The 27,141-nt window shown below is 46.1% G+C and overlaps 1 protein-coding gene across 3 annotated transcripts in view; it reads right to left on the reverse strand.

The window, feature by feature from the left end:
• Nucleotides 1-5,038: 5,038 nt before the first annotated feature.
• Nucleotides 5,039-27,141, reverse strand: part of PDLIM2 (PDZ and LIM domain 2) — a 61,263-nt gene continuing 39,160 nt past the window's right edge. For 2 of the 3 annotated variants that reach the window (XM_083588903.1, XM_083588904.1), the window contains exons 7-10: nt 20,168-20,331; nt 16,204-16,349; nt 15,250-15,370; nt 5,039-5,964 (exon numbers count right to left, since the gene is read on the reverse strand). In XM_083588903.1, the coding sequence (XP_083445029.1) occupies nt 5,769-5,964; nt 15,250-15,370; nt 16,204-16,349; nt 20,168-20,331 (627 nt within the window). In that variant the 3' untranslated portion in view covers nt 5,039-5,768. The remainder of the gene's footprint in view (nt 5,965-15,249; nt 15,371-16,203; nt 16,350-20,167; nt 20,332-27,141) is intronic. The other variant, XM_083588905.1, reaches the window with a different exon arrangement.

The following is a 27,141-nucleotide window of genomic DNA, read 5'->3' on the forward strand; positions in this document are numbered from 1 at the left end:
GGGCTTGACACATGCTTTGGTGTGAACCTTGGCACCATCTGCCACCCTACCACCAGCATGGAGTAGGAGCCCCTGCCTTCACATTGGTGGTAGCAGGTAGGTGCAATTTCAGCAACAGCAGCAAACCCTCTTGCTGGGCCCTGTCACTGTATGCCGGCCCCAGTGTCTCCGGCACTCAATGTAGTGCTCTTCCATCCAGCGTGATGTTAGGTTGTGGCCTCAGAGGCATTGTGAGATAAAACAGCAGGCACCAGCCACCATCACCCAAGTACAAGAATGGAGAGGAGAGCATGTTTGCCTGTTGGGTTGGCAGCATGTGTAGGCAGTGGACTCTTCTAAAGGCTTTGGGGGAGGGTTCAGCAATTGCCCCACAGTGTTGACCTTTGACCCTAGGCCTGACTGCAGACAATTGTGTATTGAAGCTACTCCAGATGTGGTCACCTGCCAGAGGCTGAGAGATCCAGAGATATGAAAACCCATTGTGTGGCTGAAAACTATCCTCCTCAACATGCACCTAATCCCAGAAAACAATAGTTTGGTTACTTAGCAATGAGGGGTATTCCATCCACATTTAGCAGCACAGCCATAGTGACTTCATTTCCTGACCATATGTTTGGCAGAACACTTAAGAGTAATCAGCCCTTCTCCACCAGGGAACTGTAATTCTACTGCTCTCTCTCTCTCTTACAGGGGACAGGAAATACTCTCAGTTACAATTCCCAGGATTAACAGCAGTGAGATTGACAATTGCATCAGTATCAAACTGATACAGAGGCTGAAAAGTCAAAATGGGGGAGCTCTGGTCCTACAGATATTACTGGACTGCAACTCCCCTTCGTCCCTTGACCATCTGGAGGGCTGCAGGTTCCCCATCCCTGGCGAGTGGCGAGAGGCCTTTGCTCCCCTGGGTGAAACTTTCTAGTAAAAGGTCTTGAGTCTCACCTCTCCCTTTGCTTGTGGCATCTGAATGTGGAGAATGTGCAAGCCGCATTCCAGAACACGCTGGGCTGGCCGTTTCTGTGGTGACTTCATGGCAGGAATGCTGTTCAGAACAGGAAACTGGGCGGCACCCAGAATGCCTCTCCAAGACTTTGGCACGGGCCTTTTTTGTTTGCACTGCTAAAGAAGGAGCGGTTTTTGTGCTTTTGTGTTTCTGAATGGCGCAACAGCTCCCACCAACCTCTTGGGAAACCCACACCCGTAAAGCATTCCAGGCATGCCAGCAGCCTCATGCTTTTGAGAATGGGGAGTGAAAGGCAGGGCAGGGACATGTCCAGGCCATACCCCCCCCCCCCCAGAGCAGACCAGGGTTGGGGAAGCTGTGATTCTCCAGGTGTGGTTGGACTCCAACGCCCATCAGCCCCAGACACCATGGCCAATAATCAGGGATGAAGGGAGTTGTAGTCCAGCAACAGCTGGGGGCCAAAGGACCTTAACCTCCCCCCAGACCATCACCCCATTTTTCAGCATGAATCCCCATTCCCTAGGATTCAACAGGAAGAGAATAGGACATAAAATATTCTGAAGCCACCAAATTCTCTCGCCACAGATGGCAGGATCAGCTCAAGATCTTTGAACTCCCGAGGAATATCCCTTGGACATTCCATTCCTGAAACAGCAACAAAAGGGGAAAAGAGCAATAAGAGACTGTGCTATTCTTGAATGGTCACCACCACATTCTACTCTATGCCCTTGCTATTCTGGCCTTAGTAGCTATATATTGAGTCAGACTATTGGCCCATCAAGCCAAGTATTGTCTACACTGACTGGCAGCAGCTGTCCAGAATTTCAGCCAGGGGCGTCTCCCAGCCGGATTTGGGAGGTGCCAGGGATCAAACCTGGGGTCTGCTGTTGCACTTTTCTTCCTAGGAATCCCTTCAGAAACTGGTATTGCTCTCTCCCTGGGAACTAGGGGTGGGGAACTTGGGACTACTGGTTGGCTATGTCCACAGAATGGGAGTTGGCAGGATCCCCAAGGACGTGCTCTACAGGGAGCTGGCTTCAGGCACCAGACTCATTGGCAGACCAACTCTGTGTGACAAAGATGGCTGCAAACGTGACATGAAGGTTGGCAACATCAACCCCGCCATGTGGGAATCCCTTGCAGATGACCACAATGCCTGGAGAGAGACAGACAGGTAACCAGAGGATGAATGGCTGCTGGGAGGAGTGCAGAGGGAAGAAACATCTGCAGCAGCACAACTGGACACCTTCATCTGCTCCAGCTGCAACAAAATATGTCCCTCCTGCATCAGTCTCCACAGCCGCAGCAGATGCTGCAACTTTCCAACAGTCTGACTTCATCCCCAAAAGTGCACTCCTCAATTGTCTCCCAAGACAGACGAATGGAAACAACAGTAAGGACTGCTGGACTACAACTCTCATTCTCCCTGACCACTGGGCATGCTGACTGCGTAAGATGGGGACTGGAGTTTAATGACATCTGGAGGGCCACATGTTAGTCATCCCTGCAATGAACAGAACCTCTGGAGACAAACAGAGGCAAATGGGGAGAGGAGGTCTCCAGCAGGAAGCAAGTTCCAGACTCCCCTCTGGATCCAGGCCTCACATCACTTTTCCTCATAACAGAAGTGAGCACCTTTAAGCACATATATTTAAAAGCATGCTTGTTGTAATGTGAACCTTGGTCCTGAGCATGTGCTGGCAAGTGTCATGTTCCAAGTGGAAGATGCAGCCTCAAGGCTCACCCTGGCCATCCCTAGAGTGCTCCAGTGGATAGATAATGGAGAGCCATCTTCAAACTTTAATGCAACCATTGATTTGCCACAGTTACATGAGGTGTAGCATAGCATTGCCCTGTGGAAGAGCTTTCAGAAAATGTGACAAGCTGACTAGGGAAGGCTGTAGATCCCTGCCACAGGAGGATTTTGAGCTCCTGCACATGAAAGTATGAGAATGGCTACTGGGCAGTGACACCTTTCCTTACATTGGTAACCGCAGGAGATGGCAGGTCTTGTATCCCCATCACAAGCCTGGGATAAAATGGCTAATCTGGTCATCTTTCATTCTGTCACACCATGCAGAAGGAAGCAGGGCCACCATATGGCGGGAAAGCAAGCAAGCTTTTTGTGAAACCGGCATAGCATACAAGCCAGCAGCGAGAGGCTGACTGATGTTTGACTCCCTCTTTGGGAAGATCTAGGTGTGACCTTGAAAGAGAAAAGCTTTGTGATAAGGAAGCTGAACAGCAAAGAAGGGGAAGGGGCCGAGTTGAAGCTCAGCATTTTGGGTTGAGCTGAGAGTGAGTTAGTGCCCGCCTGCCTCTTAGGGAGAGAGGAGACGGCGGACTGGGGTATAAATGACTAGAAAGAGGAAATAACTTTTTATAATAGCTGACTCTTGATTTTCTTTTCTTTTCTTTTTACTATTTATGTCATTTACTAATATGTTAAAAAAACAGAACTTGAAGAACACCCAGGCCTATTTTGTTCAGGTATGCTCTTTACAGAGCATATTCTTACATGAGTAAGGTTTCTATAGCTTTTGGGAATCTGAGTCCTTTGCTTTATTATAAGATCCTCTCAAGTTCTAGCATAAAGGTTTTTCTACCCCCATAGGCGGTCTAAGTTCTGCCTTCCCATGTGTCTATACCTAGACCACATGGCCTGGGCACAAATACATAACAAGTGAGCCCACATATGAGAAAGGAGATTGTGATAGCACACAACACAGGAAGGATCTGAACTTATTTGAACCCCCAGTGCAGTCTGAACACGCCATGTACTGTTAACCAGGCTGAACAGCCCAGCATCTTGCAGACAAAACACACAGGCAGAGAGAGAGAAGTGGGGTGGAATGGGTGGTCCTACTCTAAACAGGTTACAAGGAGACAGCTTCAACTGGCCCTTGTTGTGTCTGCTTCTCTTCAAACCATCTCTAAGCAGATACTAAAGTGCTTAACATTTGCTTATGTGCAAGTACCATCTCCTGCATACTCTTTATCCAAGGCACTGCTAGCCAGAAACTAGAGATCTCTAAGTGACTGCGGGGCGGAGGCGGAACTACCTTTGGTTCACTACCCTAGTGGTTGGCTGACTACCTGCACCACATTTAAGAAGGTGGTACAGCCAGCTGTTGGAAGAATGTCCAGTGGCTGTTGGAATCGGAACATGGAATTAGATGGATCCTTTGTATGATTCAGCAAGGCAACACTTAGGATGTTAGGATCATACAGAAAAACCCTTAGGGTATGTACACATATCTCATTTACATGTTTTGTTTTTAAGGCTGATATAGCTTCCCTGCTATGGCACACTGTCTGCAAGATGCAAGTTGCCATACCTAATACTATTACACCTTTTGCTTGCTAGTGATCAAAAGGGAGATTGGTTGCATGGTCTTTGCTTGTTGAGCACAAGAATGTGCCAGGTAATCTGTAGTCAATCCGGGTTTTGTTGTGCCTCTATGTTGCCAGTCACTTAACAGCAATTCCTTTAGCTCATGGCAATAAGCTAAGACTGCAGTCGTCAGTGGCATAGTGCTCAAGTTGCACACTCCCTGCCCAGAAATAGCTGGGAGAACTATTAAAATGCCACCTCCCACAGCCTCTACCCACTGTATAGGGCATTTCGTATGATGAAGGATTCCCCATAGGCTGCCCTTTCCCCCTCCCGAAATACAGTGGAACCTCGGATTACGTATCGTCCTCCTTACAAATGCTTTGGGTAATGAGCTCCGCTAACCTGGAAGTAGATGCTCCTGGTAGCAAACTTTGCCCTGGGATGTGAGCAGAAGTTGTGCGTCGGCAGTGCAGCAGAACCAGGAGGCCCCATTAGCGAAAGCGTGCCTCAGGTTAAGAACGGTTTCAGGTTAAGAATGGACCTCCGGAACGAATTAAGTTCGTAAGCAGAGGTACCACTGTAAGAGACTCTTGTCCTGTGTGCAACTGCTGAGGGGAGGGTGACATGCTGTTATAAAACCTTAAAATGGAGCTGCAGAGTGAAAAGTGGCTCCTTTCTCCAATCCCCTTCACGCCGGCACAAGCAAGTACATTATATATACATACATACATACATACATACATACAACATATATATTATATTTCATATAGAGATCTGGCCGATTATTTTATAGAAGCTTTACAGAGAGTCAGTATTCAAAGCTGCATCCATGCCACCCCAGTACCTAGTGCTTCAGTGACACCCCTAATCTTTCCTCTTCCATCTCTACATCGACACAGGACAGTTGGCAGCTGTGGCGAGAAAGAGGCGCTAGAGACCCAGAAGGGAATAACATGGCTTAGCTACCCTGCAAGCAGCAAGAGCCACTTGGGTTTGGCTTCCACTACCCATGGGACAGGGGTGGGCAGGGGCAGCACCACTGCGTTCCATGGGGTGCCCCAAACAGACCCTCTGCGGGCACAGCTTGGCAGAGAGGAAATTTTGGCTATTCCTGCAAATCATCCCTCCAGAAGATGCTTAGTGCCCAATGTGCCCAAGCTTGTGCTATGAAGACATTTGCCCTTCTAAGAAATAGGCCAGAAGCTGAAAATGCCATTTCCCTAGAGGGGCTCCCTGCCTGTTCCCTAGATCCCCGAGCCCTTCTGGCTTCCTCTTCCCTGTATGTCTCAGCAGGCAGAATCCTGGCTGGCTGGGATTGTGCATGAAGCGAAAGGTCTGATAGGCAATCGAAAAAGACCCAGGGACGCCTCTGGAAGTCACACGGACTAGATGTTGGGAAGAAGCCTCCAGGGTGGTGGAAACACCAGCTTCCTTCTTGCTCGTTCTCCTGCATGCCAATGGCGCAGTTTAGGACTGGGAGTAGACGGCTGTGACCGGGCTGCCCCCTGCTGCCCCCTGGTAGCGCTGGCGGGCATGCTTCTCACAGTACATCTCTTCGCCAACCCAGAAGTGGCCCCGCATCTTCAGGTTGAGGCCACAGTCGGTGCAGATGTAGCAGGAGGGGTGGCGGTAGCGGTTCTCTTGGATTCTCACTGCCTGGGTCCTGCAGGAGACACAACCGAGGGTGCAGTCAGTGAGACATGACTCAGAGGGGAGTACAGATATGACTGGCACCTGATGCAAACTCTGGAATCTGGTGCCCCATTAAAATTTAATGTTAGCATGTTTAGAGCAAAGTTTCTAGCCCTCAGGATTGTGGAGAAAGTATTGAGAGCATGGGGCAGTGCCAGGAGCATGGGTTGTGTCCAACTACATCCTACTCAAAGTAGGTGCATCCAAATTAATGGATCTAAGCTAGGTATGTCTTAATTTCAATGGGTCTACTCTGAGTAGGGCTAGCATGGGACACAACCCAGTAGATTTAGTTACTTTTGTCATATTAGCCACAACACAATTTACATATAGACACACAAGCATATGTTATTCTGTGCAAGAGTCTCCCCCAACATACACTGCCAAACAAAAGACTGCCACCATCATTTATTATCATCATTTATTATCTTGGTTCAGCCCCCTTCCCCTTTAAACAAATGACTAGGGCAAAATCTCTCTCAGCACTATGTCCATTCCAGGGAGCCTCCAGCATCCTCCCCCTGCTCATGGAGGGCCCATTTGGTTATCCTGGGCAGAATCAGGCAGGTAGGGAGATATTTTGGTTCATGGAATCAGTAGAAGCTTTCCATTTCCTTGCCTTAGGTACACGCAGTGCCACAGCCGAGCTTTTTCTGTGTCTCTTTTCAACCCAACAGAACAACACTTTTCTTCTTGCTTCTACGCTGTCCCAAAATGAGAACCAAAGTTTGTTGCACCTTAAAAATGAGTTACACCTTCATTTCTCTCCAATATATAAAATTGTAAGGAGTTGGCATGCTAGCACTCTTGTGTGCATGTGCAGCAAGCCGTGAGTGACAGCTCTCCCTTCCTATTGTTCTCCCCTGTAGGTGTGAAGGGAGGGAGCAGCTTGGGTGGGCAGGTGTGTGAGTGAGAGGAAGCCAGTGAGCTCAGGAGAGCCTGCCATCGCAGCCGAGGGGAAGCCTGGAAAGTCTGAGGGGGTGTGATGATGCACACATGCAGAACTTTGCCTGTGAGGGAACAGCTTTGCTAGGCATGTGGCTGAGTGAGAGTGGCAGCCTTGAGGGGAGCTTGGGCCCCTGCTGAGGGCTAGGCAGACAGCAATGCCTTTCCCTTCATATATGTGAAGGGGCACAAGTGCACGGCTGACTATGAGGCAAGGTGAGGCAACTGCTTCAGATGGCAGGAGACACAGATCCATCCTCCAAGGAATGCACTGCCCACTGCTGCTGAGGCAGTGGCAGCAACATCTGTGACACACTCCTTAGAGGCCAGATCCCCCCCCCCGCAGCCCCCTCATGCCCCCTCTACAGCAGCCACTGGGTGAAGAGGAGGCACTGCTGGTCTGCTCCCAACCTTGTTCCCAGTGTAGATCTTTATTCTCTCCTTGTTCCTGATGTAGATCTTCCTTCACCCCTTCCTCTCTGGTGGGGGAACCATTTTGAGGTTTGCCTCAGGTGCCAAAGTGGACTGAGGCAGCCCTGTGTGTGCAAAGGGGGCTGCAGAATAGAAGCTGGGGGGGTGCAAGAAAGAAAGATGGAGAGAAGTATTAAGTTGTCTGTACATGTGTGCATGGGTGTGAGAGAAAGGGGGTATGAATGTGTGTCTGAGAGGGAAATACTTTTTTTTATGTGTGTGGGTGGGAGGGAGGGAGGGACAGTGTACCAAATCAGGTTCCTTGAGTTGGAGTACCAACTTAGATCAAAGTTAGACCTTAGTACCAAGCGGTGTCCCATCTATGGAATGCCCTCCCCTTGGAAGGATGACTGGTGCTGACACTTTTGCCAGGTAAAGACCTACCTGTTTCCCCAAACTTTTGTGGGGTGCAAGTATGTATCTGCCACTGCAATTAAGAGCCACAGGTGGTGCCATTTCAAGGAGGGCATCATTATTGATTTTTAAATAGGTGTGATATGTTTTTGCTTGCTCTTTAATTGTCTTTAGGATTTGCTTTACTATTTACCTGGGATTACATGATGAAGGACAAACTATAAATATCTTAACTAAGTAAATAAACCTTTGGAAATGTAATCAGGCACCCTAACCATTTGGCCGCCTCAGCGCAATGGATGGAGTGTTTGCTTTGGGTCTGGTTCAGCCACAAAAACTTATTCAGCAACATGGGACCTGCCACTCTCTCTCAGTCCCACCATCTCAGGTGGTTGTTTCAAGGAGAAAATGTGGGAATGTGCTGCCCTGAACTTAGAGGGAGACTGGGGGATACAAATGTAATCAGCAATGAAAAGCAAAGGTAGTAGTGGAACTTCCGGGGTTGGCGCCATCGGCAATGGCGGATTCCCTCTAACTTTGAGGGAGTTCGCTCCGCGGAAATCGGGTCTTGCCGCTACGGCGAAGCGGGGACCCTTTAAAAAACCACAGGCGGGTGAAGCCTGTGACCGTGGGACTCAGCGGGCACCTTCAGCGCCCCCCCCAATTTGCAAAGGAACCCGGCTCCGGAGCGAAACGGGGTGAGCGGCGCGGTGCTGAGAGTCAATTGCTTCTTCCGTGGAGTGAAGCCGCACAGCTGTTGCCGGAGAGCGCTGACTTTTTTCCTGTGACAATTCGGCTATCAAAACAACTACCCATGAGTAGGTTAAACTTAAAGATTTGAAAACAAGGGAAGAAAAAGCACTAATTTGGCACCAAAACGGGAAGGTTTAAACAGGAAGTCTGCCTTCCGTTTCTTGTAAACAGATCAAAGCAAAGATCATCTAAGCTAAGACCTGGAAAATCACTTTAAAAGGACTTAAATCCTAACATCAATACAAGAGATCTCCCTCCCTGAGCTGCAGGAGAGGGGAGGGAAGAGGGAGAAGTATTTTTGCCTGCAAAAAGAGAGGAAAAGAAACAAAGACCACCGCTTAATGCCTGGGAACGGGCTGTCAAGTGACAATAAGATTGCCGTACTGTGAATCGCGCTGTTTATAGATATTGCAACCTTTTGACAGTTAACTCTACAAGAGAGATACTTTGATTCTGACTGGTTTCTCCGGACTTTAAGGAACTGTAAATTAACTGAAATTGAAACTGTTGCTTATTTTGTTAAATGGGGGACTTGGAAAAGTTACTTTAATGCAACAAGAATTGACTGTTACTGTGTCCCCCTAGAGGAACTTTGAAATTGTTACAACTGGCCAGGGAATTTTCCACTTTAAACTGGCCAGGGGAATTTTCCACAGCAAAACAAACTCCGGCCGTGGGATTGACCTTGAGCTTCAGATAAAGTGTTATGGCAGACTCGCTTCAGGAAAAAACAAGAAGATCTGGTAAAATTCGGCAGCAGCGAAGAGCATCAGCATCTGGCCCTTCTGCACCACCAGGGGCAGCATCTGTTCAAGTTGGGTCAAAAGGAATGGCATCTGAAGATGTTTTAGCTTTGGCATTAGGTAAAATTAATGAATCTCTGGAAAAATTGAGCAAACAAGTAGCTGAAGCAACAACTATAATTGACCAAAACACTACAAGCATCAATAATTTGGGACAGAAGGTGAACTCTAACACAGAATCTATTGAGAAATTGCTGCAGGAATCTACTTTGACCCGAAAGACAGCTGAAGAAGCAAAGGAAAAAGCACTGGCCATAGAGGAAAAGATACCACCGATATGTACGCAACTTGAGGACCACAGGTCGATGTTGTCCATGATTGCACTGAAGGAAAGACAGACAAATTTAAGGATCAGGGCTGTACCTGAACTTGAGAAAGATAACCTAAGTGACTTTCTTATGCAGGAATTTGCAGACTTTTGGAACCTAGATTCAGATAAGCAAGATATCAAGATAGTAAGTGCTTTCAGGCTTGGAAGAGGGGGGAGAAAGAACAGGGTGAGAGACTGTTTGATTACCCTCCGAACAAAAGAGGAGAGAGACAAAATATTGAGTCTGCATTTTCAGAAGACCTTGGAAATACATCAATCAAGAGTGGAGATATTTAAAGACATTCCGAAATACCTTTTGGATCTTAGGTCTAACTACGGAGATCTGGTGACCCTGTTGAGAAGTAATAGAATTGTTTTCAGGTGGGAATTCCCCCAAGGCCTATCTTTTACCTTCAAAGGAAGAAAGTTAAAAATAAGATCAGTGGATGATAAAGAAAGATTTTTGAAAGATTACGGAGAAGATCTGCAGAAAGAATCTGAAGAAGAGCTAAGAGCATTAAAACCAGGAATACTAGACATAGCATCACTATCCTTTGGATTGGACAACTCAGAGAAAGTGATACCACCGACAGAACAAGAACAATTACTGGGTGCAGTTGGAGGAAAAGTAAAGTAACCACGCCATGGCTCTGCAACTATTAAGCTGGAATATTAATGGTTTTAACTCCCCGGAGAAGAGGAAAAAAGTCTTTCATTTATTGAAAAAGGAACAATTGGACTTGATTTGTCTACAGGAAACACATTTGATAAGGCTACATAGGAAAGTATTGATCAATAAAAGATTGGGTCAAGAGTTTATTTCATTGGATAAGGTTAAAAAAAGAGGAGTAGTGATTTATGCAAAAGAGAGCCTATCACCGAAATTTATTTTTAAAGATGACCAAGGAAGATTCGTGGCAATTGAAATTCAAACACAAGGAGAGAAATTTTTGATAGTAGGAGTTTATGCACCAAATGAGGGGAAATCTGAATTTTTTAAAAAGTTGCATGAGACATTGCTGGACTATATGGATTACAACATTATCATGATGGGAGATATGAATGGAGTGGTATCTACAAATATGGACAAGGCACAGAGACAAGTAGTTACTAAGGATGGCAGACTACCAAAAACCTTTTTTGAAATGACTGACAATATGGACTTAATTGACATTTGGAGACCAAAGAATCCCTTGGGTAGAGAGGGAACTTTCTTCTCTGAAGCCAAAATGACATGGACAAGAATTGACCAAATCTGGATAACTAGAGGACTGGCTCCTAAGATTCGAAAAGTGGAAATTTGCCCTAAAACTTGCTCCGACCATAATGCTGTGAAAATGAAGATGAAACTAACACCAACTGGTTCCTTCAGATGGAGGATGAATGACACCTTGTTTAGAGACGAAGAGGTTACCAAGAAGGCCCAAAAAACCTTGAGAGACTATTTTGAGATAAATATGAACACTACCATTGAAAAAAGAGTAATCTGGGACGCAAGCAAAGCGGTTATGAGGGGGTTTCTAATTCAACAGAATGCATTAAAGAGGAGAACTCAAAATGAGAAAAAAGACAAAATTTTGGAGAAAATAAAAGAGGGCGAAAAGAAACTGAGAGCGAAACCAAAGTCACAAGAGATTCTGAGAGAAATAAAGTTATACCAAGTCCAATATATGAAAATGATGAATCAGGAAATAGAATGGAAAATTAAACAGATGAGACAAAGGACATTTGAATCGGCTAATAAATGTGGAAAACTGTTAGCTTGGCAAATGAAAAAAAGACAAAAACTCAACACCATTACTAATTTGGAAGTGGAAGGAAAGAATATACAGAATCCAGTGGAAATTAGAAAATGTTTCCAGAGGTACTTTAAATAGTTATATACACAAGGGCCACAGAAAGAGATTGATATAGACCAATTCTTAAAAACAAATGGATTACAAAAAATCTCCCAAGAAAACAAGTTAATGTTGAACTATAAAATAACAGAACAGGAGGTAGAAGGTGTCATCCAGAATATGCAGTTGGGCAAATCTCCAGGGCCGGATGGTTTAACCTCAAAATACTATAGATCTTTGAAAGATTGGATAATTCAACCACTAAAGGAGGTTTGTAATGAAATTTTGAAGGGGGAAAAAGCGCCAGAGTCGTGGAAGGAAGCCTATATTACACTTATACCGAAAACTGAGTCTGAAAAGACACAACTTAAGAACTACCGCCCCATATCCCTGCTTAACGTGGATTACAAAATTTTTGCAGACATTTTGGCTAAAAGATTAAAAAAAAGTATTAGTGGAGGAGATACATAAAGACCAAGCTGGCTTTCTCCCGGGCAGACACTTGTCTGACAACACGAGAAATATAATTAACATTTTGGAGAAACTGCAAGTGAATATTAATACTAAAGCAGTCTTAATATTTGTAGATGCGGAGAAAGCTTTTGATAATATCTCTTGGAGTTTTATGAAGAAAAATCTTCAGGGGATGGGGGTTGGTCAAGGTTTTGAAAATGGTATAGGTGCAATTTACTCAGAACAAAAGGCCAAACTAATTGTTAACAATGTGGTGACAGAGGAATTTAAGGTAGAGAAAGGGACACGACAAGGCTGCCCAATTTCCCCATTGCTCTTTATTTCGGTCCTGGAGGTTTTGCTAAATATGATCAGAAGGGACCATCTGATTAAAGGTATACAGGTCGGAGCCAAACAGTACAAACTGAAAGCTTTTGCAGATGACTTAGTACTGACACTACAGGAGCCAGAATCTAGTACTAAAAGAGTATTGGAACTGATTCAAGAATTTGGTCAAGTGGCAGGATTTAAGTTGAACAAGTTAAAAACTAAGGTTCTCGAGAAAAATTTAACACCGATTGAGAAAGAGAGATTTCAGAAGGAGACAGGTTTAACACTGGTTAAGAAAGTAAAATACCTGGGGGTTAATATGACCGCTAAGAACTTAAATTTATTTAAAGATAATTATGAGAAATGTTGGTCAGAAGTGAAAAAGGATCTAGAAATATGGTCAAATCTGAAGCTTTCCTTGCTAGGTCGAATTGCTGTTATAAAGATGAATGTATTGCCAAGAATGTTATTTTTGTTTCAATCATTGCAAATTTTGGACAAAATGGACTGTTTCAAGAAGTGGCAGAGAGACATTTCTAGATTTGTCTGGCAGGGCAAGAAGCCCAGAATAAAATTTAAAATACTAACTGATGTAAAGGAAAGAGGTGGATTTGCCCTGCCAGACCTTAAACTCTATTATGAATCAGCAGCATTTTGCTGGCTGAAAGAATGGCTGCTTCTTGAGAACACAGACATTTTGGATTTAGAAGGCTTTAATAATGTTTTTGGGTGGCATGCATATCTGTGGTATGACAAGGTTAAAGCACACAAAGCATTTAAAAACCATATTGTCAGGAAAGCATTGTTTAATGTCTGGATAAGATATAAAGATTTACTTGAAAACAAAACCCCAAGGTGGTTATCACCGATGGAAGCGAAGGCTCAGAAAAAGCTCAATATGGAGGCCAAATGGCCGAAATATTGGGAGATGTTGGAACAAGAAGGAGACAAATTGAAATTGCAGAGTTTTGAGAAACTAAAAGATAAAGTGTGAGACTGGCTTCATTATTATCAAATAAGGGAGGCTTACAATCTGGACAAAAAAAATTGGCTTCCAGATGGAAAAATCAAAATTGGAAACAGAACTGTTAGACCCCAAAACTAAGATACTATCAAGAATGTATAACTTGCTGTTGAAATGGAATACTCAGGATGAAACGGTTAAATCTGCTATGATTAAATGGGCACAAGATGTTGGACATAACATTATGTTTGCTGACTGGGAACAGTTGTGGACCACAGGTATGAAATTCACGGCATGTAATGCCTTAAGAGAGAATACTGTATTATGAAAATGATATACAGGTGGTACATGACACCAGTCAAGCTTGCAAAAATCTACCATTTGCCCGATAATAAATGTTGGAAATGTATAGATAATGAAGGCACATTCTTTCACCTTTGGTGGACGTGCCCAAGGATTAAGGCTTTCTGGGAGATGATATATAACGAAATGAAAAAGGTATTTAAATATACCTTCTTGAAGAAACCAGAGGCCTTTCTCCTGGGCATGGTCGGCCAATTGGTGTTAAAGAAGGATAGAACTTTTTTTATGTACGCTACAACAGCAGCAAGAATACTCATTGCAAAGTATTGGAAGACACAAGATCTACCCACCTTGGAAGAATGGCAGATGAAAGTGATAGACTATATGGAATTGGCGGAAATGACTGGCAGAATCCGAGACCAGGGAGAAGAGTCAGTGGAAGAAGATTGGAAGAAATTTAAAGATTATCTACAGAAACATTGTAAAATTAATGAATGCTAAAATGATCGGAATGAAATGAAGCGGTTTTAGCAACAATGTTAAAAAGGAATATGTAAAAAAGGATTGTTAATAGATGAAAATACAAAGTTATAATATGTTAAGATAAAGAATTAAGATAAAAACAAAGAGGGAAAGGATTTGCTGAATTAACCATTCGAACTGGAATACAAAAAAGGGAGGTGTGAGGAGGTCAGGGAAACAAGTAAATGAAAGGCAAGATATGGAAAGATGGATTTATTTTTAATTGTTTTTATTTCCTCTGTATTTTGTATTTTTTGTTTTCTTTTTTCTATTTTCTTATTACTTTTGTAATTTCTTTTGAAATTTTAATAAATATCATTAAAAAAAAGAAAACAAAAGGTAGTAGTACCCATATTTGCCCATATATTTGCATATATAATAGCATATATTTTTGTTACTGAAAAAATTCTATGGCATTTCCACTGCAGTAAACAAAAAATTCCCAGTAGAGTGCTTTCTCTGTGGCAGAGCCTAAATTGTAGGATTTCCTCTCCATAGAGATGTGTTTTTCTTCAACACTGCATAGCCCCCACTGTATGCTGAAAACACTTTTTACACTTTCCTTAGACACCCAATACATATATTTTAGGATCCACTCTATTCTTCTGATTATAATCTTCTGATTGTAAAATGATTTAACCACTTATTGTATTTTTATATTGCTATAACCTACCCTGGGACCATACGGTGAATGGCAGGTAAAAAATTTCCTCATCATCAATGTCATAATAGTGTACACATAAGTAACCCCAGACCTTTTTGGCAATTTCCCTACTCTTCAGCCACCAAGTTCATTTCAAAAGGCCACAGTGAACTTTCACAAGCTCCAAATTGCAGTTCTGGCCTCTGCCCAGAAGATGGCAATGCATAACTGGTCCCTACTGTGGTTATAATACCATGAAAGTGTAGAGTGGCAAAGGTCTCCTCGGATTCAGCTACATTCCTCACAACAATACATTTTGAATGCGTTATAAACATCCAACACCAGATGGTGCCAGAGAGCAAAAAGGAGTTTATATGTATTTTTACATAGGCTTTCCCCCCCTTTTGTTGTAACGATTTAATTTCTGACTTATTTATAGTGTTTTTAACCTGTGTCTAGATCCACCCCCGCTCTGCTTATGGCCAACAGCCCATCTCTTATCCCTCCAGACCACCACCAGGCACCCCTTCCACAGCCGCGTCCCATCCGAGGGAGAGAAACACTCACGTGATGCTGCTGCCACACTTCTCACACACATGCAGCTTCTGGGCGCCGCCGGCCATGGAACTGCTGACCGGCTTCTGTGCACTGGGAGACAGTGGGCTGGGAAAGTGAGTCACGGAGCCCCCTGCCAAAGCAACCAAGAGGGCACATCAGGATTCAGAAGCCGGCTGGCAACAGATTCTAAATAATGTGCCGCCCTGTGTGCATCTCCTCAGAGCGTTAGTGTGTTTCATGAACCTTCTTTCCAGGTAAGTGTGTATAGGATTGCAGACTTAATCTAATGAAGCAAAATTTTCATCATTCCCACAAACCCCTCAGTATTAATTGCCTTTTAAAAAGTATTAAAGCCAGATACATTGTAAACTAATAAAGCCATAGATAATCTAATGGTCAGAAGGAAAATGCAATATTTAATGTTTTCTTTATTTCCCTTCATAAAAGCACCAAAACAGACTCACAAACAATTCATTCACAGAGTAACGGATTAAAGTTTGCCATCAACAAGTGGTGGGCAGAAGGTCCCAAGGTCAGCCCCAGGTCAGGCTGGGAGAAACCTCTCTTTGAGATCCTGGAAAGCCACTTCCAGTCAGTATAGATAACACTACAGCTAGATGGACCAAGAAGGTTACTCAGCAGTAGGCAGGTTTCTAATTTTTAGTTGATTAACCTGCTAATTCAAAGTTGCAGTCCAGTACAGAAAACTTGGGCCACCTGTCTCTTGGTTTTTGCCTTCAACTACAAAAGTCTTCTCATGGATTCACACACAACCTCAGCATTTACCTGCGCCTCAGATTTAAAAAAACAGAGTTTCAAGCAAACAGTGTGGGAGACCAAACCAGAAGCATTAGGAAGTATTTCACACCACATTTTATGGTGGTGGCTGCATTTTGCTTGCTGCTCCCAAGTCCAAAGAAACACAATTTTCCTGCTTTCCTTCCCATCCACCTCAACCCTCACCTTTTTCATCCAACTCCAGAGCTACTTGGAGCAAGCGGAAGGTGCTGGATTGCCGTGGCAGAGCCCTGGTTTCACGATTTTCTTGCATCATTTTGTAGACCTCCGAGTCCCCTTCCAAATGGTGCATGGCTGGCTCTGTATCCAGACTGGAGAGAGAGAGAGAGAAAAGAAATGCAGCCAGTCTGTCCTGGGAAGAGGAAAAATACCTCAGGCTTTTTATATCCCAGGAGGACAGGACAAACCAGTCTTCCATCACCAACATAATTCTGCCGAGCTTTCAGGAAGAGGTGGGACCAGGAGAGATCCAGGAAGAGGCACACCTGAACACTGTTTCAGAACAACAGGGGCCTGCCTCAGTAGAAGGATGCAGGATTCCAGAGGGTTTGCCGTGAGCAGGCGCAAGGAGAGAAATGGGAGCCTTTTCTTCTTTCTTCTATCCCATTTTGCCACCTGAGGCGAAAGGGGAGGGTGCTGCCCCACCCCCACCCCTGCCCTCACCAATGCCTTGCTTGCTGCCCTCCCAGCCACAGGAGAAGTGAGGAAAAGTGGTGGTAGTGGCAGAATCACAGGATCGTAGAACGGTAGAGCTGGAAGGGACCTCAAGGGTCATCTAGTCCAACCCCTGCAATGCAGAAATGGTGAGATGGAATGTCACATGAACTCCGCAGGGTGTTGCCGGAAGCTGCCGCCGCTTCTCCCAACTTCTCTGGTTGTGGCAGGAGGGGCGGGTGGTGCCTGCAGGGGCCCCTCGAGATTCCATTGCCCGAGGCAGCTGCCTCAGCCCACCTCCTGGACGCTCTGGCCCTGGCTCCAGGTAAGCCAGGACTTCAGAAAACGGAAATGGTCCCTTCACTGACTCAGAGATGCATCCCAGCCCCTCCTCATTTCGAGTCCTGGCTGTGGAGTTGTCCTGCCAGCCCCTCTCCTAGGACCCCTTCGCCACCCTGGTGCCCTCCAGATATTTTGGATCACAATTCCCATCAGCCCCAGCCAGCTCACCAAAGCGGCTCCCCTGCGAGTGAAGGTGTTCTCCTGGCCCCAAGCCCTCTGAAGTCTTCTCAGACAAACATACCTCCAGGAAAGGGAGCAGAGAGCAAGAAGCAGCAGGAAATGTCCCACCCTGGGAAAGAGGCTCCACCTGCTGTTTCCAGGCAGGTATACTGACCCTCAAGGGCTCAGTGTTTCAGCAGGGACTGAATCCTGCTCCCCCTCACCTCCAGAGAGATTTCCTTTCCTGCTTGCCTGTCTCCAGACCTGATCAGGCTCACTCTCCTGAGAGTGCAGGTACAACACGCCCTGCCTGACACACCTGCCCAGCCTCTAGACTTGTCAGCAGAGTCAAATTAACCCTCACCTGCCCAGCCTCACAGCAGGAGAACATAAAAACATAGGGAGAGACTGCGGAGTCAGGCAAGTGGTCCATTTATCTCCAGCATCCTGCTCTCTCAGTGGCCAGCGAGATGCTTGTGGGAAGCCCCCAAGCAGGTTCTGAGCACTCTCCCCTCCTGGATTTCCCAGGAACCGGTATTCTGAAGCCGGGCTGCCTCCAACCATGAAGGCAGAGCTGCTGACAGCCTTATCCTCCACGGAATTGTCTAATCCTCTTTTAAAGCCTTCTAAGTTGGTGGCTATCGCTGCCTCCTGTGGGAGCCTGTGCTGCAAGAAGCACTTTCTTTTATCTGTCCTGAACGTGGATGTCCACAACTTCTAGCGTTAGGAGAAAGGAGACAAAAAGTTCTCTCTCCACCTTCTGCAGGCAACGCACAACGGTATAAGCCTCTGTCACAACTCCTTCTTTCTAATGCTTTCCCTGAAGAGCAAAGTAGGCCAACGCCCTGCTTCCAGGAAAACGAGAGATAAGCTGTGTATACATCACCTGCTTAAAATTCAGCAAGGTCATTCTTTTTCACTACATTTCAAACCACATTTGCATATTGTGTGTACATTGGCACAGTTTGATGTGTATGTTAATCTCCCGCTATATGTTCATACCAGTGGGCTGAGATATCTTTACCCTGTAAGCAGTTCTCAATTAAGATCAAAGCAGGTTTGGGGGGGAAACACATCAAAGTGTAGCATTTCACATGAAAGGTCAGGACAGATGTGCCTTGTGGCCAATGTGTGTTTTCGTGGCTTCCCCAACCAGCAGTGGGAAGGGTCTGCATGCAGAGTCAACAGGAGTATATACAAAGCCATCTGCCTCTGGTCTCCACCTAAGGAAATAGCCTGGGAACAATAGTGAGGGTCTGTGGGGGTATTTGTAGAATTCGTATTCTAGGCAGAGAAAGCAGAAACCACCCTAAAGTTCTGGCTGAGTTTGCTGCTTGGTGACCCAGGGAGAGACTCTGGCTGTGTTCACACACTTGTTTACTGTGCATTCGCTGCATAATGTGAACACTCCCTAGAACTGCATCAAAGTGGTTTGCCTGGTTTTTTTTGGGGGGGGGGACATTTTAGCTCCCCCCAAAGTAGGTGATGTGATTTCAGGGAGGTTTGGGACTGAAATGTCTGCCCCAATTCTCAGGTTGCCATTGCAATTTTTTCCAGATGGAGCCTGGGACATTGAGGTGGGGGGCGAGTTCCTGCTCAGAAGAATCCAACCGCTCACCCCACTCCTTTGGCTCAGAGGGTGTTTTATGCGAGGACAACAAAGTCCTTTCTGCCCCTGCCCCAGATCCAAGAGCAATTTTATTTTGAGAACCTTTTGCAGGCTGCTTGGAGAACTTCTTGAGGCTACAGAAATAAAAGAAGCAGCAAACAAACAATTAAGCAGGGCGCTTGGTCACCCTACTCTACAGCTGCTTGGTGGAGAAGACAGAGGGATGTGCATTGGCAGTGGCACTGCCCTTGAACTCTGACCCCCAGCCACTCCTGTCTGCCAACACCACAGAAGCCCATAGAAGCAAAGAACCAATGTACATAGCTGTCAACTTTTCCCTTTTCTTGCGAGGAATCCTATTCGGAATAAGGGAATTTCCCTTAAAAAAGGGAAAACGTTGACAGCTATGCGGCCTGAAAGGCAGGAATCACTCTACCAAAGTGCAAACAAGGTTTCTGTGTTTTGAGAAGTACCTGCTCTGCTAGCTCTCCTTATATTGAATGCATGAACCCTGGCACCTGGAAGCACTCTTAAGTGTCATTTTGGTCTGGCAGCTACTCATACATGATTTCAACAATTTTCGGAAATAGATGCTTCCAGGCAGTCCATTTACAGTGGTACCTCGGGTTACATATGCTTCAGGTTACATACCTTCAGGTTACAGACTCCGCTAACCCAGAAATAGTACCTCGGGTTAAGAACTTTGCTTCAGGATGAGAACACAAATTGTGCTCCGGCGGCGCGGCAGCAGCGGGAGGCCCCATTAGCTAAAGTGGTGCTTCAGTTTAAGAACAGTTTCAGGTTAAGAACGGACCTCCGGAAGGAATTAAGTACTTAACCCGAGGTACCACTGTATTGAACATTCATCCTGGTTAGTTTGTAGGGAGATTAGACTTTGTTGCCTATCTAAGGAGCACTCACTCCGATTCGTCTGCAGGAAGGACAGATGACACTGAGTTTAAAGCAAATGTTATCTCACACTTTTGCACCACCCTGTCACTTTCCTTATTGCAAAAGTCTGATCTATTAGGGAAATGGGTTAGTTCTGTAAATGAAATCCAAAACAGTTTTTATTGTGCAACCTCTATTTGATATAAATTGTAAATTTTAAGTCATGTTTTTTATTAGGACTTATTTGTATTGGATTAGATTGTTCTAAGGTGTGTTGTACATTTGTTGTACATTTTGTTGGTTCTTCAGTACCACCAAAACCCTCATGTATCTAAAAAGAGGGTATACAAACTAAAAGTGGTGATGATGATGATGAACCTGAATCGGCTGCTATATGACTGAATCCACCCCAAAACAGACAGTCTGAAAGCATCCTTAGCCACTAGGCAACAGCAGGTAAGCTAGACAGATTACCTGTAACGGCGCTGATAGGAAGAGGAGTTCCTGTCCTGGTCCTTCCTGATCTCCCATGGGCTGCGAGGTGAATATGCTCCAGGGGACGGAGGTCCATTTAACGGAAGCAGAACTGTAACTGGAGATCCACCAGAGCGGCTGATGCTCCTTTGCTCCTGCAGCTGGTGCAGAAAGAGATGGGGCTGGGTGTAAATGCATTCTGTAGGAAAGGAGTGGCCCAAGGAGCCTCTCAGCCTCAGGAAGAGATTAATTGACCATCACACATTATGGGACTTGGCCCCATAAAAATAAGCAGTTGCTACACAACCCATATTGCCAAAATAAGAGGAGTATACACAACCAGGGGTGAGTGCAGCCAAACAATCCAAATTCAGCACCAGGGAAAACTGTGTAAATGACACAAATTTGATAAAATAATGCAGGGGGGGGGGGAGAGAGAGAAGAACTGAGATAGAAAGACATAGACAAGAAGTTTCACCCCTAAGCACAGGAATCTAATTCAGCTAACTTCCTGGTTTTGTAGGTTTTTGAGGTTGAGCATGAACACCAACCTGTCAAACATGTTTTTGGGCTAGAAACTTGCCTGTGTGGTGTACCAGTTAAGAGAGTTGGACTAGGACTGGGTAGACCCAAATTCAAATCCCCATTCAGCCACAAAACATACTGGGTGACCTTGGGCCAGTACACACACACACACACTCAGCCTAACAGACTTAAAAGGGAAGTTATGAAGATATAGCTGGGGTGGGAGAGAGAGCAAGACATGCCCCCTTGAGCTCCTCATAAGAAAGATGGGATATAAATGCAATACGTAAATAAAATGCTAACACAGCGGTGGGCACACAAACAAGCCGAGATTTTCTTGCAGGTTAACTGTGTACCTAATATCACAATCTGCCTCCATGGAATTGCAGCACACTCAATCCCCAACAAACTCTCACCCTCCCTCTTACACACACGTGTCGGAACAAGATCCTGAAAGTTTTTGTCCATCACCACCACTACAATTCCCCATTGTGAATCTATCCCCAAAAAACATGCTTGCAGACCAAAATACACACTGCTGGCAGCAGACTGCCCACCCAGAAGATATGTTCTACTCCTCTGCCATATAATACTGGAAGGAGGTCACAGTCAAAGGTGAGTGTTAAAAACAAAAGGTAATTAATACATTGCTACCTGAACTGAAGAAAAGCTGGATTCTTTTAACTATGTGCATTTGCTTCTATTGGGATATTTTGTAAAAAAAAAAAAAAGTTTTGCTAGCCACAGGGATAGGTGAATCATGGGAATTATGCAAAGTTCAAATTGTACAGTCTCATGAGATACTTTGCACCTCCACTTTGGAGCCAAACTGATCCAGCAGATGAGACTTTGTCTTATGTCTTGGAAGCTGAGCCCCATGTCCATCTTGGCAACAGATCATAGAATCATAGAATCATAGAATCATAGAGTTGGAAGAGACCACAAGGGCCATCGAGTCCAACCCCCTGCCAAGCAGGAAACACCATCAGAGCACTCCTGACATATGGTTGTCAAGCCTCTGCTTAAAGACCTCCAAAGGAGGAGACTCCACCACACTCCTTGGCAGCAAATTCCACTGTCGAACAGCTCTTACTGTCAGGAAGTTCTTCCTAATGTTTAGGTGGAATCTTCTTTCTTGTAGTTTGGATCCATTGCTCCGTGTCCGCTTCTCTGGAGCAGCAGAAAACAACCTTTCTCCCTCCTCTATGTGACATCCTTTTATATATTTGAACATGGCTATCATATCACCCCTTAACCTCCTCTTCTCCAGGCTAAACATGCCCAGCTCCCTTAGCCGTTCCTCATAAGGCATCGTTTCCAGGCCTTTGACCATTTTGGTTGCCCTCCTCTGGACACGTTCCAGTTTGTCAGTGTCCTTCTTGAACTGTGGTGCCCAGAACTGGACACAGTACTCCAGGTGAGGTCTGACCAGAGCAGAATACAGCGGCACTATTACTTCCCTTGATCTAAATGCTATACTCCTATTGATGCAGCCCAGAATTGCATTGGCTTTTTTAGCTGCCGCGTCACACTGTTGGCTCATGTCAAGTTTGTGGTCAACCAAGACTCCTAGATCCTTTTCACAGTGGCGTAGCGTGGGTTGTCAGCACCCGGGGCAAGGCAAGTAATTTGCACCCCTAACCCGTGGATTTGCGCCCCCTAACCCGTGAATTTGCGCCCCCTAACCCTAACCCCCAGATGTTGCGCCTGGTGCGGGTGGCCCCCCCTGCACCCCCCACGCTACGCCACTGCCTTTTCACATGTACTGCTCTCAAGCCAGGTGTCACCCATCTTGTATTTGTGCCTCTCATTTTTTTTGCCCAAGTGCAATACTTTACATTTCTCCCTGTTTGGCAAGAGAGTGAAAGATGCCTTTCACTCTCTTGCCAAATCCCTGTCTCAGCCTCAGATCACCAGTGGAATGGGAACAACAGTGTCACACCTTGTTGTGAAGGTAGCAAACTATAAAGAATGGAGCAGAACAGCAGGACTACAACGTTCATTGTTGCAATAGTCCTCCCGTGTCCTCTCATGGCTTTTAAGGACAGTCCACATGATACTTCATCGTAAGGAAACTCTACAAGCAATTTTGGAGGGTCCCCAAAGCAAGATGCACTTTGCATTACAGCAGGGCAAGGAGTCATTATAAGCTTGTTCTGAGGATACACCGGGAGAGTTGTACATTGAATGGGGCTAAAGTTAAACAGGTTAACCCTACATTGAACTCATTTCCTGCAAGGGTGTGTGGAGGGTGCAGAAGAAGAAGTTTGCACATTCTTGTGTCCATAACTCATCCTTGAGCTAAAACAATCAATGCCTAAAGCCTTTGGGTGGACATATTCAACCGGCCAACAGAGTGATGTGTTGTCCAAAAATCCTTTCCACAACCTTCACGCCTCTCTGTTTCAGGGCATGCACCAACCACAAGGGGGAGCCCCACACCTTCAAAAGACACTTTCCAGCTGCTAATTGGGAAGAAGCAGAACAGATGAAGGGGAAGAAGGGGGCACAGAAGCGAGGGGGCCAGTGGAGAAAGAGAAGGGTGGAAACCTGACTTGGGGCTCTTTGCTGCGCCCCCTTTACACTGACTGTGGCAACTAGGTGCTGAAAACATGACTGCCAGGAGGCAGCCAGGCAACACCATCCCTGCTGAGCCACAGTTGCCAGGAGCATGGTGCCCAGACTGCAAGCAGCAGCAGGACTGAGAAGTTTTGGCCAGAGCTCCAGGAAGTGAGCATCAGTCAGGAGCACCAGAAAGGACCCCACATCCTTTTGCTTTCAGGGAATCTCCAGAGCTCCCAGAATGATATGGGCATAGGCTTCTATGCAGGTATCCCTCCCACCCACCCGCCAGTCTTTATAACACCCCAGGCATGCCAGCTCTAGGGGGCGGTGGTGTCTTCAGCCCCCTCAATATGTGTTTGAAGGGGGTCCACCCCCCGCAATGTTGAGGGGGCCCGGCCCAATGTTGCGGAAGACTGCACTGGTCAGGAGACTGTGTGACGTCATGTATGCGCAATGAACGCCAGGCTCCCAAAATATTGGGGGCACCTGGTGCCTCTGCTGCACCTCAGCATAAATCTCTGGCTCCCTGGGGATACTTTTGCCCAGCAGAACTGAGCTCCTTCCGCCCCACCCTTGGCATGTGCTCCTTGCTCAGCCAGCCCTGTTTTGCACCAGGCCCCATCCATCACCAGCAGACGGCCTCCAGAACGTTGCCTGTGAGGGAATGTGGCCCTCAGGCTGAACAAGGGCCCAGGACTGCCTGCTGGGAGCCTGAAGGGCCCGCCCTGCCTCTCTCCACCTGGCCTGACAGGCTCCATAAAGGGCTGCTGCTGCTGCTGCCGCTCGACAGAGAGGGCTCCTCTTTTAACATTGCTTTTACTTTTTATCTATGTCATTTTAAATTGTTATTGATATTAATGTTGTATTTTTAGTTTTAGATTTTATGATTTATGTGGAAATGTTTTCCATTTGGTTGTTGTACCTTTTGATGTGTTTTATTTATTGTTTATGACCTTTGTTATGTTGGTAATTATGTAAATCTTGTCATATTGTATGCCGCCTTGAGCATTGTTTTAACTTTGGAAAGGCGGCAAACAAATAAAATGATGAGGATGGTTTGGTAGCTCCCTGGTCCAATCCAACACAAGGCTCTTGACAAGATGCACCACGGGGGTCACGAGTGGCACAGGCTGCAGGAGCTGGTGCAGTGGAAGACCACGTGCTTTGCGTACAGAAAGCAGGCAGCCAAGTCCCGGGCGCCTCCAGTTAAAAGCATCAGGTGGTGGGAGAGGCCTCTGCTGACGACCCTGGAAAGGCCCTGCCGGTTGGAGTGCAAGGTCTCCCTGGATGGCTCAAGACAACTTCTTCTCCTATGTGGCAACACTTGAATTGCTGGGAGAGGTCTTCCGGGGATTTAGAGCACAGTATCACCAGTAGGTGAACGGCAACGTTACCAAACTCTCTCTTTCCATCCCATTGCAGCGAGACTGATGAGGTTTCTGAGGCAATTCTTGAGGTTAGTCATGGACTGGTTAGGTCACACTGGGCAGATCAGAAGGGTCCAATCTCTTGCAAGCAGATCAGGATGAAAGCTCAATGAACAGGTTGTCTGTGTGCTCCCAGGCCCTAAGTGAGGCAGAAGCTTGGGCAGAACACACTGAAGGGAAGGAAGTCTCTACCCAGCAATCCAGGGAAAGTCACCAGGACATAGATAGGTAAGAGCAACAGGCACCATGCAGAAACACATCCCACATCCCACCCTTCCAGTGTCCTGCTGCTCTTCTGTTCCTCTCTTCTGCTGTGTGACTTCTACCCATCTTTCCCCACCCCCAAGCAGCTTGATATTTGGAAAGCTCGGCACTGCTGCTAGTCCAAATGATAAAATTTCCTTACCCGCTGCATCTGCTCCTGCTTAAAGGCCTTGAAGATGGAAGAAAGGAGAAAGGCCTTCCTAACTAGAAGCAAATGTTTTGGGAAGCAGCAGAGTGCAAGGGAATTGATAGGAACACAGCAATCAGTGTTGCGTAGGATCTCCATTCTCAACAACACCACACCGACCCAGCAAAGGGAAGATTTCCCCTTCCGTGCCAGTCTGCTCAAAGGAGATTTCAGCTGGACCTCAGCACGCTTCTTTTGCCCTCCAAGCAAAGACTTGGTTCCTTGGTTCCAGAGTGCCCACCCATCTAGCACACAGAGACACCGTCAGTTCCCAGGAATAATGAAACCCATGCGAAGATCCAGCCTAGGCCTACATACCATTCCATGGAGCTTTGCTAAGTGACTCCACTGGCCTAACTTTGGAGACCTACCAAACACAAACACACACATCCCCAAACACATTTAAGGTTGCCAACTCTGAATAATAATAAAAAATAGTCACAAACCCTCATGCTTTGGTAGAGCCTGGAAGACTGGGGTTAGAGCTAGGAGACTGATGTCAGAGATGGAACAGAACCTGAGGTTTACTGCTATGCCTTTTCAGACATCAGGGCAGGTTACTCTGCAGAAGACAGCATTACTGATCAGGCCAACAAGAGAAAGACTGATTGCCAAGTCTAAGAAGCTTAGGCAAACATTGGAGCAGAATGGCCCATCAATAGCATTAGACATCATTGTTAAATGAAGCCTCCCTTTTCCATAATGTCTATCACTGTATGAGAGTTGCTGGGGCAGCAACAATGTGGGGAGCTACTGACTTTATACCCTGCTTATTAGCTTCCTGGAAGCACCAAACTAGTCCCGTGGGCTCACTATAGAAAGACTCTGGCTCTTTTCATAGGGGATGGTCCATTGAACTGTCCAAGCCAGAACACGAGGGCTGGCCCAAGACAATTTGACCCCTGAGGCAGACCACAAGTGGCATGGGTGAGTGAGCATCTATAGCAGGAACAAGGGGTGTGTGTGCGGGGGGATGGGGAATAAAGATCTACAACAGGATCTGCTGCCCCTTGGATTCTGCCGTCTCAGCTATGGGCCAGCCTTGTAGAAGACACATGCCTAAACATGCACCCACCTGCCAGTAAATCTTTCTTTGCACCCAAACTTTCCAACTGTGAACACCAGGAAGAACAGAAACAGACTGACAGCCTGCAGCTGGTTCCTCCTTAATTTGGGGGTCACGTAAGAAATGCAACACTTTTAGGTTAATTACTGCTCTCTGCATCTGAAGAACTGCACTGCCAAGGAATTTTTCTGGGGAAAATAAGATAAGAGGAAACCAATGAGGCCTAAGCCTCATTTAACCACCTCCAACACTCAAATCTCAGCCCCCACCACTGATGCAACCGCTGGGTAGGGAGGAGGCCACCCAATGGGGCCAAGAGCTTAAGCAAATAAATGCAAAGAAGGAAAAAACGTGACAGAGAAGCCAAGGGGTTGAGGGGCTGGGGCGAGCCAGGTGCCAGCTGGCAAGCACTGCGCTCTGGGGCCAACCTCCCTTCCCAATTTGGGCTTGAAAAATAGGCCCAGAACATAGAGAAAGCAGAGGGCGGGCGGCCCCTGGAGCCAAAGCAAGCAAACAAACAGCAGCACCCAGCCCAAGAGCAACAGGAGAGCGAGATGCCAGGACACATGGGCAAGGAATCAGGAGGCTCAACAAAGACCATAGGAAGAGAGGGAGGACAGGGGCATTCCAGAAGGATCACCCAGGGAAACTGGCTAGGAGGCTCACTTGACAGGTCCAGAAAGGTCTTGGCATCTGTAGCATGTCTAGGGAGCATGAAAGCCTCCTGTAATCATTATTAATGGTAAATCAACCTTTGTATAGTACTTTTGAGTCTCACCTGCACTAACTAGGTGTAATCCATACAACAACCTTGCAGGTAACTTGGAATTATTAATCCCATGCCACAGGCGGGGGAGACAGAGAGAATGGTGTGTGACACCAGCTCACTCTCACTTTGCTTTACAACAACTTAAGACTAATGGGTTTGGATTGCAGGAGT

The sequence above is a fragment of the Podarcis filfolensis genome (genome assembly GCF_964270895.1).
Source record: "Podarcis filfolensis genome assembly, chromosome: 15".
NCBI lineage: Eukaryota > Metazoa > Chordata > Lepidosauria > Squamata > Lacertidae > Podarcis > Podarcis filfolensis.